The 14,755-nt window shown below is 41.6% G+C and overlaps 2 protein-coding genes across 2 annotated transcripts; both read right to left on the bottom strand.

The window, feature by feature from the left end:
• Positions 1-575: 575 nt before the first annotated feature.
• On the bottom strand, positions 576-4,005 carry LOC307269855 (endothelial cell-selective adhesion molecule-like; the record flags this gene model as incomplete). Its single annotated transcript, XM_080052937.1, has 6 exons — positions 576-706; positions 786-908; positions 1,695-1,850; positions 2,283-2,481; positions 3,205-3,359; positions 3,951-4,005. 6 exons carry the CDS (start codon positions 4,003-4,005, stop codon positions 576-578), a joined length of 819 nt encoding a protein of 272 aa, XP_079909063.1.
• Positions 4,006-4,943: 938 nt separating this feature from the next.
• On the bottom strand, positions 4,944-14,497 carry LOC307269736 (importin subunit alpha-5-like). Its single transcript, XM_080052761.1, has 14 exons — positions 14,434-14,497; positions 13,587-13,720; positions 13,017-13,112; positions 12,803-12,902; positions 12,391-12,485; positions 12,018-12,149; positions 11,211-11,299; positions 11,002-11,101; positions 9,959-10,122; positions 9,754-9,832; positions 9,469-9,594; positions 9,221-9,348; positions 8,496-8,671; positions 4,944-6,427 (listed from the first exon to the last, which is right to left on the bottom strand). The coding sequence occupies exons 2-14, from the start codon at positions 13,710-13,712 to the stop codon at positions 6,240-6,242; spliced, it is 1,599 nt and encodes a 532-aa protein (XP_079908887.1). The 5' UTR covers positions 13,713-13,720; positions 14,434-14,497; the 3' UTR covers positions 4,944-6,239.
• Between the last annotated feature and the right edge of the window lie 258 nt (positions 14,498-14,755).

Genomic DNA, 14,755 nt, shown 5'->3' with positions numbered 1-14,755 from the left:
TTTCACTCACTTCCTAAAGAAATGCACGTAGTGTTGTCGTAACAACACTACTGCTTTCGACCAAAGATGCCGGCAGAATCAACGAACACTGAAAGTTCCTCTTAGCTACTTAACTTAATGAATGAATGAATGAATGAATGTATCTCATTCTTATTAAAGGAGAAGTAAGTGATATCTTTTTGTTTATTTAAGTGTTGAATCGCTCTATTTTCACACAGCAATCACTTAGGCAGCAAGCACAGTTCATAATATGGGACTACCAGTCATTCAGCTAGGCACTAATTGCCTTTTGAGTATCCCGCTCGTTTTTATCCAATCAGGAGACAGAGCGCTATAAAGAGGCGGGTCTCTGTGCCCCGTGAACAATGACTCGCTACTCTCCATCGCGGCACTATCTGATGAAGACGGCTGTGTGTTCATGTGGTGGTGACGTAGGGACGAGGGAGGGGGCCGCTAACTGTAGTCACTGACAGGAAGTTAGCCATATCACTTACTTCTACTTTAACTCAATGCTGGTCGTTGTATGGGATTGCATTAGATTGTACACCTGATACAGTGGCCTATTACGTAAACTCTCACTCAATCTCGTTGGCTGTCTCCTCCTGGTGGTCCCGCCCTCTCCTCAGTATGAATAGGGTACAGATCAATATGGCAATACTCAGAGCGAGTGCGCTGCCCAGTGCTATCATGCCTGTGGGGTAGGTGGCTGCCAAACAGATCACAGATCAGAATTAACTGAAAGGAATAGGGCTCTGTGTCTGTGTGTGTGTGTGTGTTGTACGTACAGGTGGGAAACTCCAGGTTTATGGAGCAGCTCTCAGAGCCAGCAGTGTTGCTGGCTCGGCAGGTGTACATCCCTGACTCAATTTCAATCAGTTCTGTCAGCCCGAGGGTGCCGAGTCTCTCATCTATAACAAACACACACACGCACACGGGTGGATTACTGCACGGTCACACCGGGCACAGGCCCAGGGGCCCAACTGCTCAGGGGGGCCCTAAGCCAGAGATACTGATAGTAACTTTTTATGTTGCATAGTCAAAGAGCTCAGTCACTCATGTCAATAACAGGGTCCAAAAAGGAATAGCCTAAATATAAGGATACTCATTAAAATGTAACAAGATAGAAATCATCATGGGCCCCTCAACTAGTAGGGGAGAAATACAAAAGCAACTTAAAAACAACAGCATTAGTAGCTCTGTCTAAGGGGCTCCATGAGGGGCCTTGAAGGCCCCCTCACAAATACAGAAATAAGCTTTCTATCTACTGTACTGTTTTTACAGTTGCAGACCGAGTAAAGAGTGCTGCCTGTTTAAGAAAAGTCTGAAAAATACTGTTCCTTCTGCATCTCAGGATTTGATAGAGCCTCTAAAATGTACTCTCAAAGTGCACCAGATTGATGCATTTTACTTTACAAAGGTAAAACATTTCCGAAGGGGCACAGGGTCCCTCCAACAGTATTCCAAACCCCTGTGGGAAACACTGACTTCCTTTATATGTTTTTGCCATTAATTGTATGTATCTGTGTGGAAAAGGCAGTGTACCTGACTGGATAGGGACAAGTGGGGGCCCTTTAAGAGTTTGTGCCCAGGGGCCCATTATCTCATAATCCGTCTATGCACACACACACACACATACACACACACGATCAAAATCTAACAAATTACCCAAGATACCTTCTGGTAAATATACTCACTCTGCTGTGGTGGGAAAAAGATGCTGGGATGTGGTTCAGCTTTCCTCCATTTGTACTGGGGGGCAGGTTTACCCTCACGGGATGAACAGCTCAGGGTCACGTCACCTTTCACCACAGGGTTCCCTGTCATGGTGCACACAGGGGGGGAAGGAGGGACTGGAGAGAGACACAAAGATACTTCATTAAGATATACTTATTTTTCCCGTAAAGGGAAATTTGTCTCGGTCTCCAAGGCACTGCATCACAAAACAAACTTGCCACAATGCACCTACACACATTGAACATCAATGAAATTAATTACATATACGCAATTGTGCATGAAAAGAGCTTGAGCTCACATTTTGAGAGTAATACAGTCAACACTGGTATGGAAAAAACAGGTAAAAAGTAATCAAATCACAATATCATAATAAATAAATAAAAGAATAGTACTACTAGACCTACATAGTGTTACACCAGTTTAGCCTGCAGTTTGGCATTCTGTACCAACGGTTAATCAGACTACATGTGAGATAGAGATAAAGGAAACAGTTTCTTGCATACAAATAATAAACTTCGTCATTGACTTAGGCAAGGCGGGTGCATTACCGATGACATTAAGTTGTATCTCTCCATGCAGGCTGTCCCCTCCAGGAACGAGGATGACACAGTAGTAGGCCCCAGAGTCTGTCTCCTCAGTGCTGTTGATGTAGAGGGAGACGTTGGTGGAGGGCATGGCAGAGCTGAAGCCCACTCTGCCTGTCGGCTTCTGGCCCCAACCAACCTCACCAAAGCTGAAGCTAATCACCTGAACAGACAAAGAGGCAATGAGTAGGGAAATAAATGGAATACAGCAGCAACAGTTTCATGCTCATTTTGTAATACATGTACGTAGATCGATCGTAATTTCTAACAAAATTGGTAGTTTTTTTTTTTTAGAATACAGCAGTATTGCTCCGATACAATTGTGTCATATTGTTTAAACTAAAATAAAATCATATTGGATCATCAAGACTAGACAGAGAAAAGCATTAAGTCCTCACTGGAAAATCTGGAACCTCCACATTTTGGGGGTCATGTTTTGCTCCTGGTGGAGACGAGACGGTGTGGATCCGGTCCACCCCCCTGGCAGCATCTGAAGCCCTCCAGCATCCACACTATTCACTAGTCATTTAGTATTACCATGTAAACATCTGGTCAATGATTGACTCCTTTATGATTTTCTCTACTTATAACATCTATTGCAGTATCTCCGTCCTGGGAGAGGGATCCCTTACTCTGTCAACTCTCCCTGAGATTTCTCAATTTTTTAAAATCCCAATAAAGGGTTTTTTACTGGGAGTTTTTTCTCAGCCGAGCTAAGTGTGTAAGGGCAGGGTGTCATACTGTATGGAATGTAAAGCCCACTGAGGCAAATGTCTATTTGTGATATTGGGCTGTACAAATAAAACTGATTTGATTTGATTTGATTCAGAGCAGGGTTGGTTAACAGCAGTTTATAAGCAGCTTTTTATGTTTTGAACCTTCTCACCTGATCGTAAAAATGTCCGATGATGATGTGGCTCCAAAGGACAGTGTTTTTACCAAGGTCTTTGTCTGGGCTGCTGTAGTACCAGGCGGCTAACACCACCGACTGGCCCTGGACCACCTCCATGTGACTAACGGGGATCTGCACCGGGTTGGCCCCTGTGACAGCAACACAGTTTTACATTTGTAAAAATAAAAAAAAACATAAACATTACTCTATTTTTATTTTTTTTGTTACAATGCAACAGAGGGAGATGTCAATGCTTTATAACACTTTTTTAAATAACTATTTAGTGCACTACCCAATAGGCTCTATGTCTTTCAAAGGGTAGCAGTATATAATTAACGTTTTAAAATGTTGCTATGAAGTCCAAATGGTGGAGAGACGAGTGATTTATTTTACCTAAAAATGTTGAAAAAAATGTTTTAATTTGTTTCTTGTTGGGGTTTTTTTTTTGGGGGGGGGGGGGGTTCAGAAATAGGCCTAGAATAGAATAGCCTAATGGTTTCACCGTTTTGAAACTTATAAAGAACGTTTTAAACTCTCGAGATATTCTTATCAACATAAAGCGGCTAAACAGTGGCTTAGTTTGTGCATAATTAGGAACGGAGGGTCGGTCGCTCAACACATGGCTCCACACAATGTAAATTATTATTATAGATTAATAAAATAATGATGTTAAAAAGCTGACGTCACTCCTCATGAACCATAAAAGGAGCACATGGCGTCGAGTGAATTAATTAGCTTACCTTGAAAAATGAATATTAAAATCAGAATGGCTCCAAGTCTCCTCTTTATCAGCATGGCGCAATGAGCAGATAGGTGCTTTCTTCACTATTGTTGACACGAAACACATAGCCAATATTAACTATCTTCAGAAAACGGGTAAAATCGGCCTACGCCTTATATGTCCATGGCCTACGCATTGCTGCCGCTTCACGATACTCACGGTGCGCGTTCAGGTTCACAGTATACAACTGCACTATTTCAGGTTTGTTCGACAATGTAGAAAATGTTTTAAACATGAAAAACGAAAATACTGCTGATGAGTTTGTAACTCTCACTGGAAAATAACAAGCTCAAATATAGGCGTTATTATATTATTTAGTTTAGTGAGGAACCTTAACTTAGGCTACTTATTACTTCATCAATAAGGGCCAGTAGTAAGCTCAGGATTCCTACATCCCTGAAATGCAGCACCATGTTTGCAGGTGCAGTGCTTGACCTGGCCGTGACCCAACAAAACTTTACTAGGCTCTCTCTCTCTGGTGGGCATTCTACGTGTGGAAAGGCTACGGCATGAGAGCAGTCAGGCCACCCCTATGAATTCCCCGATATATGGGGCCCAGTGCTGCGGCACTTAGGGAACCAAAAGGTGTGAGATTTGCCCCAGTTTTGTTCTTGTTTTAGCTTTGTTTTGTTCCTTGTGTAGTTATAGCGTATTTTCTTAATCATCTTGTCTTAGTTTTTTTCTTTCTTTCTGTATTCCGTCTGTTTATGTGAGGGAGGGGGAGGAGGAGGGGACAGGGGGTTGCGTGTTGTGTATGTGTTTACTTATTCTGTTTTTTTTGTCCATATGTTTAAAACTATAAAGCCACTAAAATAAAAGTTTCAAAAAAATATGGAAAAATACAGCCAGCAGTCTCCTCTTGTGATCAGTCTGTGGCAAAACGATAGACATACTGTACATGTAAGTGAGTTGAGCAGTAATGCAAAGGGATTCACTCACACTGTGGTTCAAGAAAGGGCTTTTATGCAAATGGAATAACGGGACAGCTATACAAACTCAGTACAATAAACAGTAAATAAACATGCAGAGCTGGGCATCTCTTGTAGGTATTATGACATAAGGAATCGATGTAAAGAGAACATGGTAAACAAGATCATTCTGTTCTGCTAACTAACTTGATTGCCAGTATTTGTAAGTTTTAATCAGATTTTTTTTATTGATTATGGCACCATCACCGACATGACAGATGCTAACCGCTAACTAAAAAAAAAAAAGACTCAGAAAGAACAAACTCAGACCAGATGGCTGATATATTTCTCCATGTTTTGGCATGATCAAAATATAACCTGACCATGTGTTGTCACAATAAGGTTATTCTAGCTTTGCTCAAAGCAGCATGATCTATTGGTTGCTAATAGTGGTGCTAACAATTTTATTCCACAATTTCCTGGAGTCCCTTTGTGGGAAGGGTAAACCATATAGTACACATCTTTGCACCCCTCTTCCCGAGGAGACACAGAAGCCACCAATTAAATAGTTCATGGTAAAAAACTACGTTATATTCTCCAAGAGCAGGCGTCACTCCTCAACTAAAGTGCTGCAAATGAAATGAAATGATGGTAAGATAATTTTAAAAACAAATCCCGCTGGCCTGCTGCTGGACTTCATTCCGGGGTTAAAATAGTCTCGTTTTGTCTCGTCCAAGTCCGTCTCAGTGCGAGGGAAGACTCCAATTCCCATAGTACCATGGGGGTTATTCACAGCACAACAGAGGGAAGAAAGAGGCTGTTTCAACTCTTTCAGGGTGGAAGCCTGTGTTACTGGATAAAGGAATGCATGATATGAGATCCAGGAGAGAAGTATAAGCCGAGTGGTTGGTCGCTGACAAGCCCCGCCTCCTTCTGCGACAGTCAAGTTCCTGATTGGTCCCCCTGTAATCAGGAAATGGCCTTTTTGTAGAGGTCAGTTGAGTGGGTTGGGTCAGTCCATAGGCCGTAATAAGTCCAGTGTTTAGGTTAGATCGTTATTTTCCTATATGTGTGTGTGTGAAAAATCATGCCCATGTTTGTCAAATGGGAGAACTTGTCCTACGGGGGGGGGGACACTGAAAGGGGACAGGGTGCCAACAAAAATGTTATACAGGTTGGGACCCATCTGTTATTGAGACAGAATGGAAAGGTGAGAACTTCCAATAACTTGCTGACAATACTAAGAGAACTTGACCCACACACACACACAGGACACTCTCCCGTGATTTTCATGATATTAATTCCGTGGGTTTTTTTCCGATTGAGGTTTTTTTTTAGCGTTATAGCTGGAAGCCGTCCATAGGGGCCTCACACTGCTGGAAGAGGAACTGCTGCTGCTGCATGTCCACGGCCGGGGCCAGAGACTGGTCCTCGTCCTCGGTGATGAAGTAATGCTCGATCATGTCGAACGCTTTCTGGTAGATCTCCTGGTTGCCGTGGCATTGCAGGAACTCCAGCTTGTCCAGACCTGGGAAGAAGAAAAAAAAGGGGAGAGGACAGAATTAATACAAGTGGTTATTAAAGGCACTACGAGTAAGATGGCACGTTGGCGTCCCCTTTGGACAAAAGCGGTAGTATTTTTACGACGCCCGCTGTCGCAAATGCTCGTGCCAGGCGCGTGAGCGTGGACTGAGAAGGGCGCAATATAGTGCATGTTCGTGTGTTGAAAGTGTGAGGACTCTTTTCGGCTCCGTGAGAGTGGTTTTGACACTGCATCAACTAATGCCAGTCAGTACACACACCTGCTTGCAATGAGTTGATTCAGCAGCGTCACCTAACTACTCTCTCTCTCACGGAGCTGTGTCCTCACAGAAAGCGAATGAATGAGAGACGGCAGTTAGTAGACTATGGATCACGATGAGGTAATGTGTTTGTGTTGTTGATGTAAATAATGACTATTTCAGATAATGGTTATCTGATGATGGTGAAGCAAAGCAAACTTTGTGTTAGTACCAACCGCTCATTCATTTAGCAGTCTAGTTTCGCTCTCGTGAAATTGTATAGGCTACACGTTGCTTGGCAACGTCCTCCCGCCCGCCTATCACTCACTCTCCCTTTTCGCTTTTCTTCATTGCATTCTCTTTTTTTTCTTTGATGGTTCAGCCCCGTTATCAGTCATTTATGACGACAAATAACTGTCTCAAACAAGGCTCCCGCTCCCCTTCCCTCACCTGGAGGGATAGGCTTCTCAAATCGCGTTGCAGCGCCACACTGAAATCTGCAACCAATACGGATATGTGACCATAGAGCCTGCACGAGCGAACCGAAAATCGGACTGGGTGTGCGACCAGACCAAAAGCAGTAATAAAAACTATATAAAAACGTCTTTCTTTGCACTGATGGTCTCGTTTGCTGTTAAAGGTAATTTATGATTATCAGAGGAAACATGAGGTTGTTTAAAAGATATTTAAATGTTACTCGTATCCGCTTTAAATCAACATGGATTTTTATTTTTTCCTCGCCATTTTTTCATGTTTTCATTACAGTGTGGAGAGACAGAGATGAAATGGGGGCAGAGAATGACCCGGGCAGGATTCTAACCCGGGTCTGCTAGGACTAGGACTGAGCCTCTATGGGGGGGGGGGTCTTAAGACTACACCACAAGTGCCATCATTGCATCAACGTTTTAACAAATCCATTTGAAAATTGGTTGAGAAAGGCAGAAGTATGAAGGTAATGTAAAGCAGCAGCCAATAAGTTATCTACTTTTCTATATCTAGGATTTAGAAGAAGCACTCATACTCTCTATGCTTCATGTGACATTCTCTTCTCAAAGGGACCATGAGAAAGAAAAGGTGGTCAACACAAACCAGTTGGTGAAAAATATTAATACCACCATCATTAAAAGAATCAACCTCCGTTTTTGAGCCATTTAAGTTATTTTAGTAGTCATTTTGTTTGTTTAATTGTTTGGAACGTAAGTTGTCAAGCGTCCTTGGGTTTGAGAAAGGCACTATATAAATGAAATAAATTATAAATGTAGGTTGTATAGCTTCAGTTAGGGCTGCAACTAACTATTATTTTGATAATCGATTAATCTGTCGATTATTTTCTCGATTAATCGATTAGTGTTTTGGTCTGTAAAATATCAGAAAATGGTGAAAAATGTTGATCAATTTTCCAAAGCCCATGTTGACATCCTCAAATGTATTGTTATGTCCAAAACACACAGATATGTCAGTTTACTGTCATAATAGGATTAAATAAACCAGAAAATATTAACATTTGAGAAGCTGAAATCAGAGAACAAAACGATTAATCGATTATCAAAATAGTTGGTCGATTAATCGTTGCAGCTCTACTTCAGGTTGTGCTGTGTTGAAGCGCTGCTCAGTAAAAACAAGCATTAGGTGAAGGTAACTTCATCGTGATCAGTTCAATGTTATCTCGTAGAATGCAGTGTTAGGCGAGAAACGAAAACAAATAGGCTAACGTTTAAGTAGCAATAGGTTTTACCCGACGGTAAACTTTGGAACATTTAAAAGGGATAATACCACCCAACCCTAGTGTGTGTGTGTGTGTGTGTGTAAACTGACCATAGCTCTCTTCAATGAGTGCACAGTAAGGGTTGACTCCTCCCCCTCTCTTTGCCTCCAGCTGGCCCAGACGCAGGATGTTCTCCAGGCCGTTCATCGCCACCTGGACGATCTTAGAGTCCATGAGCGTCAGCAGGTCACACAACGCTTTGATACAGCCCAGGTCCACCAGGTGCCTGAGGGGGCCACAACACACACACACACACACACACACACACACACAAACACACCAGAGATTGACTTTTTATTCCTCATACGAAGCAAATCATTGACGTTGGCTTAACTATGGAAACAAGGCTCATAATGGAAATACAACCCAAAATGTAATAAACACCCATAATATAATAACTGGTGGATAATGTAACAAAATGCAGAGCGTCTGACGTAAAAACGTGTTGCCCATAACATAACAACTCATTACATTTTGGGTCACTGACATGAAGCAGCGAGCACAATATTATTCCACCAATTGTGAAATATTTGCATTACATCATAGAGTGATTCTTTATTTATATATGCCGTTTGTCTCAATATCCTCTCAAATTAAAATAATCTATCTATTAAATCTAACAAAAATAGCATTGAATTACAGTAAAGAGACTAGTGAAATAATACTTTAAAAACGCACTACAATCTAGATTGAAGCAATTTCGCCTTTAATCCATAAATAGATAAATAACTATGATGTAATAAAATGAACAGTGGACAGTCATGAGTGGTGTTACCTGACTTGCTCTGCGGAGCCCCCAGAGGTGGCGTTGGTGATGGCCCAGGCCGCCTCCTTCCGTGTCCTAAACTCTGCTGCCTGCAGGATGCTGACGAGAGGGGGCAGCAGGCCCGCTTCTATCACCGTCTACAAAACAAGGGAAGACAAGGAAATGAGATCCGGTCCACTTTAAAAAAAACACACTACAGTCAATTCACCGGGAGGGTACAGACACACACACAAAGACACAGACACACACACACACACCTGTATTTGTGCTCGGTTCCCCGCGGTGATGTTGGAGATGGTCCAGCAGGCTTCCTTCTTGATGGACTCCTTGGGGCTACTCAGGAGGTGAAGTAGGGCCTGCAGCACTGAGCAGTTTAAAATCACCTAGGGCAAAACACACAAATGGAGAGGAATAATTAATCTGTTAAGTATTTAATTACCAAGTGCAAACACAGTATAAGTTTTTGTAACTGTGTGTTTAACCCTGTGTGTGTGTGTGTGTGTGTGTGTTTCTGTGTCTGTTTGTTTAAAAGCTGCCAATACCTGTGTCTGTAGGTCATCTCCAGTGACGATGTTGCCAACAGCCCGCAGTGCAGGGGAAACCACCTTATAATCCGAGTGCCTGGAACAAAGCAGCACAATTTAGAATGTGGGCTCAAAATGGTTGCCCTCGCTCCCGCTAAATATCTTGGGCTGTGTAATCTCTTTTAGTATTCTCAATATATCCAGTGTGTTGTCAAAGCCTTACATGAGTAACTCCACCAGCCTGCGACACACTCCTGAGTCCACCACTGTCTGGATCTTGTCATTGGAGCCGTCTGACAGGTAGGAGAGCGCCCAGCAGGCATCAGCCAGGATGTACGTGTCGTTGACGAATAGCAGCCAGGGCAGCACACTGAGGCAAGGGGACACCTGGGGGGAATAAGGGAAGGTTTAGTAGGAGAGGGACTGTTTTATACTCTAGATAGAAGCAACATCCTACAGCGTGTGACTTTGAAAATGGGAGATATGCCCTGCGTTCCAAAACACATACTCTTTCTTTTTACTACACTACATACCAAAGTACAGAAGAGTTTTAGGGCCACGGGAGAGGCCCTAAAACTTTTTCATTATGTCGAGAAATGTCAAAAATAAAGACGAAAACTGCAAAATGCTATTGGAGTTAGTGGGGCATTTATGTATTTTCAGCATACTACAATTGACGGGCATGTCTTTGGACATCCTAAATCTTGTTCTGGCATACGAAATAGTAGGGAAGTATGGGTATTGGAACGCAGGGATGATGTGCTTAAAGCCTCTGGAAACCTGCTCTAAAACATTTACAAAAAAATCAATAAATGATATCAAAGTTGGGTGTCTCCAAAAAGCTTACACAAAAGTCTGATTCAAAATCAATGCTCATAAATATGAGAAAACTTAGTTTAAAAGAACTGCTTTTAGAGTGTTTGACAGGACTGTGTGGGCGTGCCCGTATCAATTGGTCTCCATGGCATCTGTCATTGTTTTTATAGAAAGTTCGAGCAGAGAACTGCCGTGATTGGTTCAAAATACTTATCGTGTAGTAAGAACCAGAGCATAGCCCCGCCTCATCTAAATCAAATTTTTGTGAAGTTTTAGTGTATCATACTTAAAGTAGTTAAATTTCATTTGGATTGATAAATATGCCTAACTCTTTTCAGATGCTTAACTATCATGCAACTAACTCCCCAAATGACATAGTAAGAAGAATGTTGTGGGTATGGGTTTATGATAGCAATGTGAGACAGTAAAATGTATATCTGGTCAACTGACCTTAGAGAAGTCTGGAGGGGGCTTCTTTCCTCTGCACAGGTTGGACAGCGCCCACACAGCATTCCTCATCATCGCTAGACGGTTTTGCTTGGCCAACAACCTGCAAAAAAGTATGTTTGAAGAAGAATACAGGCTAGACCAATGTGTTCTTTATTTTCTAGTGTAATACAGATGAGAGGAGCATCATGTGACATTGAGCAGCTACTTACTGCACCAGGGACGGCAGGATGTTGCAGTCCAAGACAAAGTCTCTGCATTCTGTGCTGTCCCCGGCTATGTTTCCCAAGGCCCACACTGCCTGAGAGGGGGAAAGGATTCAGCTCCGTCAATACACAACATTAAACTATACAATGTTCAATGAGAAGATTAGCTTTTATTCTACAAGTTATAGTTCATTGATTTATTTTGTAAGTTACATTATTGTTATTTACAGTAAAACAAAGTTAAAATGACAGAACGGCACAAAAGGCTGCGATTTGCGCTTTAATTTAAACATGCGTGCTACGTTTGCTACATATGGATATTTGGGATTGAAGAACGGGGATATTGAACGTAAAGAAGTGCTGTGTAAGACTTGGAAAGTTAAAGTCGCTACGTTGCGTGGCAACACGACCATCTGAACACCTGAGACAGCACAAACATAAATAGTATGTACGAGGGGCCACAGGCAAGTTTAAGTTAGTATAAGAAAGTGCCACACTGCTACTGTCCTTTGGAGAAATGCTTTCAGAAAAAAACTATTTTTTTATTACAATTTATGAACTGTTAGGCGTTTTCTAAAACAGTAGGCTAGTGTACATACAAGCTTGATTTTTTTGTTTATGTTTATTTTTAAATTGAGAAATCCACCTTTCAAAACTATCAATAATGTCTGCATTTTCCTTGATACAATACAAACCATGTATTAATTATATCGGAAAATCGCAATATGGCTCACTATAATGGCACAATTTCCCCAAATGGTGCAGCACTAGTAATAACCAGAAGAAACAGCGCTAGGTGTGAATGCTTCCTACCTGTTCCTGTACGTCTTCAAACTCAGAGCTGAGCATATCTATGAAAATGGGCACGGCTCCAGCCTGGATCACCACACGCGTCTGATGGCCCGAACCCGACGCTATGTTGGTCAACACCCAGGCAGCCTCAAACTAAAGCAAGAGGCAAAATACATCCATTTAATATATTCATCAACTAGGTGAGACTTTAAACTGCTACACACGTTCTACTGGACACACACACACACACACACACACACACACACACACACACACACACACACACACACACACACACACACACACACACACACACACACACACACACACACACACACACACACACACACACACACACACACACACACACACACACACACACAGTAAATTATACCTGCAAAGTGCAGTTCTCATTCCTCTTCAGGAACTCGACAAAGCGCTCCACCACACCTGCAGTGGCAATGACGTCATCGATGGGTGGGTTGGGTTCTGTGTGAGGACAATACGGCCACGATGAATATATAGCAGTCATTCTCAAATATTAACCCTGATGCAATAGATTGAAACATTTACAAACGTATTCAAAATAATGAAACAAAATGCTTATTTTATAGTCCAACTGATTTTTCGTGAGGCTGAAATATGTTTGTTTTTTCACTACTGCAAAAAACTACAAACAAGTTAAGAGTAGCAGTTTCAGCCAAGGGTATAATTGAAGATTGAATAATTGCTATACAGTGTTTACATAGTGTATAGAGGAAATATAGGAAAAATAAACAGCTATGTATCCACTATCTAAGCCTTACCTTTAGAGAGGAGCTTCCTAAAGTGCTGCGTGCCTATTAGCTGCTGCTCAGGCTCACTGGAGAAGATCATTCGAGTCATATCTTCAGAGATGGCCCCAACCTGTACGGCACACACATGGAGATTTGACTGTCAACGTCTGACTACATACTATAGTGAGTTATGGCACTATACACGTGGATGGATAGCAGGACTCCAGACTGCTTCTCTTCTTACCATGAGGGGGTCCATGCTGTTTGCCTGGGATTCCGGGGGGCCGCCGTCCGCCATGCCTTCATCCTCCACTGTGGCAACATTCCTCCTTTTGAAAAGCTGCAGTACAAATCATATTTGTCAATTAAATTTGGTCTTTATACTTCAATTATAAGAATCCAACACCATCAATCAACATGTCTGTGCTACTACGAGAGCCTTTAGTTGATTTTCTTTTTATTATAGTTTTCAATTATAAGGTCAGGATGAAGGAATTATTGACATTTCGAGGCATTATTTTATTGACCGTCAATATTGGGAAAATCATTCTTTACCAGTACTGTGTTCAAATTTCAAGCACATTTCAAACGCTACAGTAGATTTAAATTTGGGCTTTTTCCCCAAAAAAACTTTCCCCAATGCTGTAAGAACCCCACAGAGGTCACACTCATTAAATTGGCCTTGAGGACAATTAGACCTACGGTACATAATAATAATAATAATAATAATAATAATAATAATAATAATAATAATAATAATAATAATAATAATAATAATACATTAATTACATTGTTACTTCATTTAAAAGCCCACCTGTTCATCCTTCTTCTGTTTGCGGAGCTGCAGGCCTTCCTCCTCCCTCCTCCTCCTCATCTCGTCCGTGTTGAGGGACTTGTTCTTGTAGCTCTTGAGTCGAGCGTTGTCCTTGGGCTGGCTCATTGTGTAGCCTGGGGGGGACAGTGTACAGAGAACGTATGTCACGTTAACATTATCAAATAAGGTTTGGCAAAGTATTTCCAATGTAGAGCTGCATATTGTTTTTCGCAGTATAGTGTACTGACAGATCATGGCAAACTCCTACATAACACCACCAGTTGTATAACAGTACATGTAGGTGTTTATCTTTAGCCATAGTGTATTAGTGTTAGCGTAGTAAGCTGTGAGTAGGACAGCCTTCACTAGTTTTCAGCGCCATGTGTCAATTCCTAACTAATGTAGCCACGTTGATATCAAAAGTAAAAAATTATTTTGTATAGCTAAAAATAATAATTCGTAATAAGTTACGCCAGTTCAGTAGCTGGTTAGCTTTATGTGTATTGACACTGCGTGATTAGTAAGCAACAATATATTATTATCATAATCAGATAACCCGGTGTCATGCTTCTTAATCCGGAAAGCACAAAACAACACTAAATGTATAAAGCATAGGTCCACGGGTCAGCTACAATACCATTTCAATAGCTGTTGTTGTTAGCAGCTAGTCGGCTAACAGTGGCTAGCTGACAAGCTAACACTAGCTCTGAAATGCAACGTTAACGTTAGCTACTGCGACAGCCCAGTATTTCCCAAATGTCGCAGATATTAAAAATCACAGTACCGTATTATTTTAAGGCATTATTATATTTAGTGTCGCAGATGTACGTTATTGTTATTATCTGACCTGTCAATTGGGCTCTGTAATCCCTTTATTCGTAAAACCACCGTCTCTTCAAGTTACAAGCCGGTAAGGTACTGCGCATGCGTGACATTAGCAACTCCTCCCGCCCCCACCCACGCGAGGCTTCTGCATCTTGTAAATAAGTAGAAAAAACAGCTTCCTCGTTTAACATATTGATTGGAAAAATGTTGGTCCTTCACACAAATGTTATTTTTAACAAATAATATCAGAGAGTTTTATCCACAGATTTTTTCCTATGACATGAATTTGGCTCATGCTCAGCTGCACGTCATCACCTATGATTATCCTTCAATTCTTCCTCAAA

Source organism: Ammodytes marinus (assembly GCF_949987685.1).
Source record: "Ammodytes marinus genome assembly, chromosome: 24".
Lineage (NCBI taxonomy): Eukaryota > Metazoa > Chordata > Actinopteri > Uranoscopiformes > Ammodytidae > Ammodytes > Ammodytes marinus.
The sequence above is the reverse complement of the archived record's forward strand: the minus strand, read 5'-3'. Positions and strand labels throughout refer to the sequence as shown.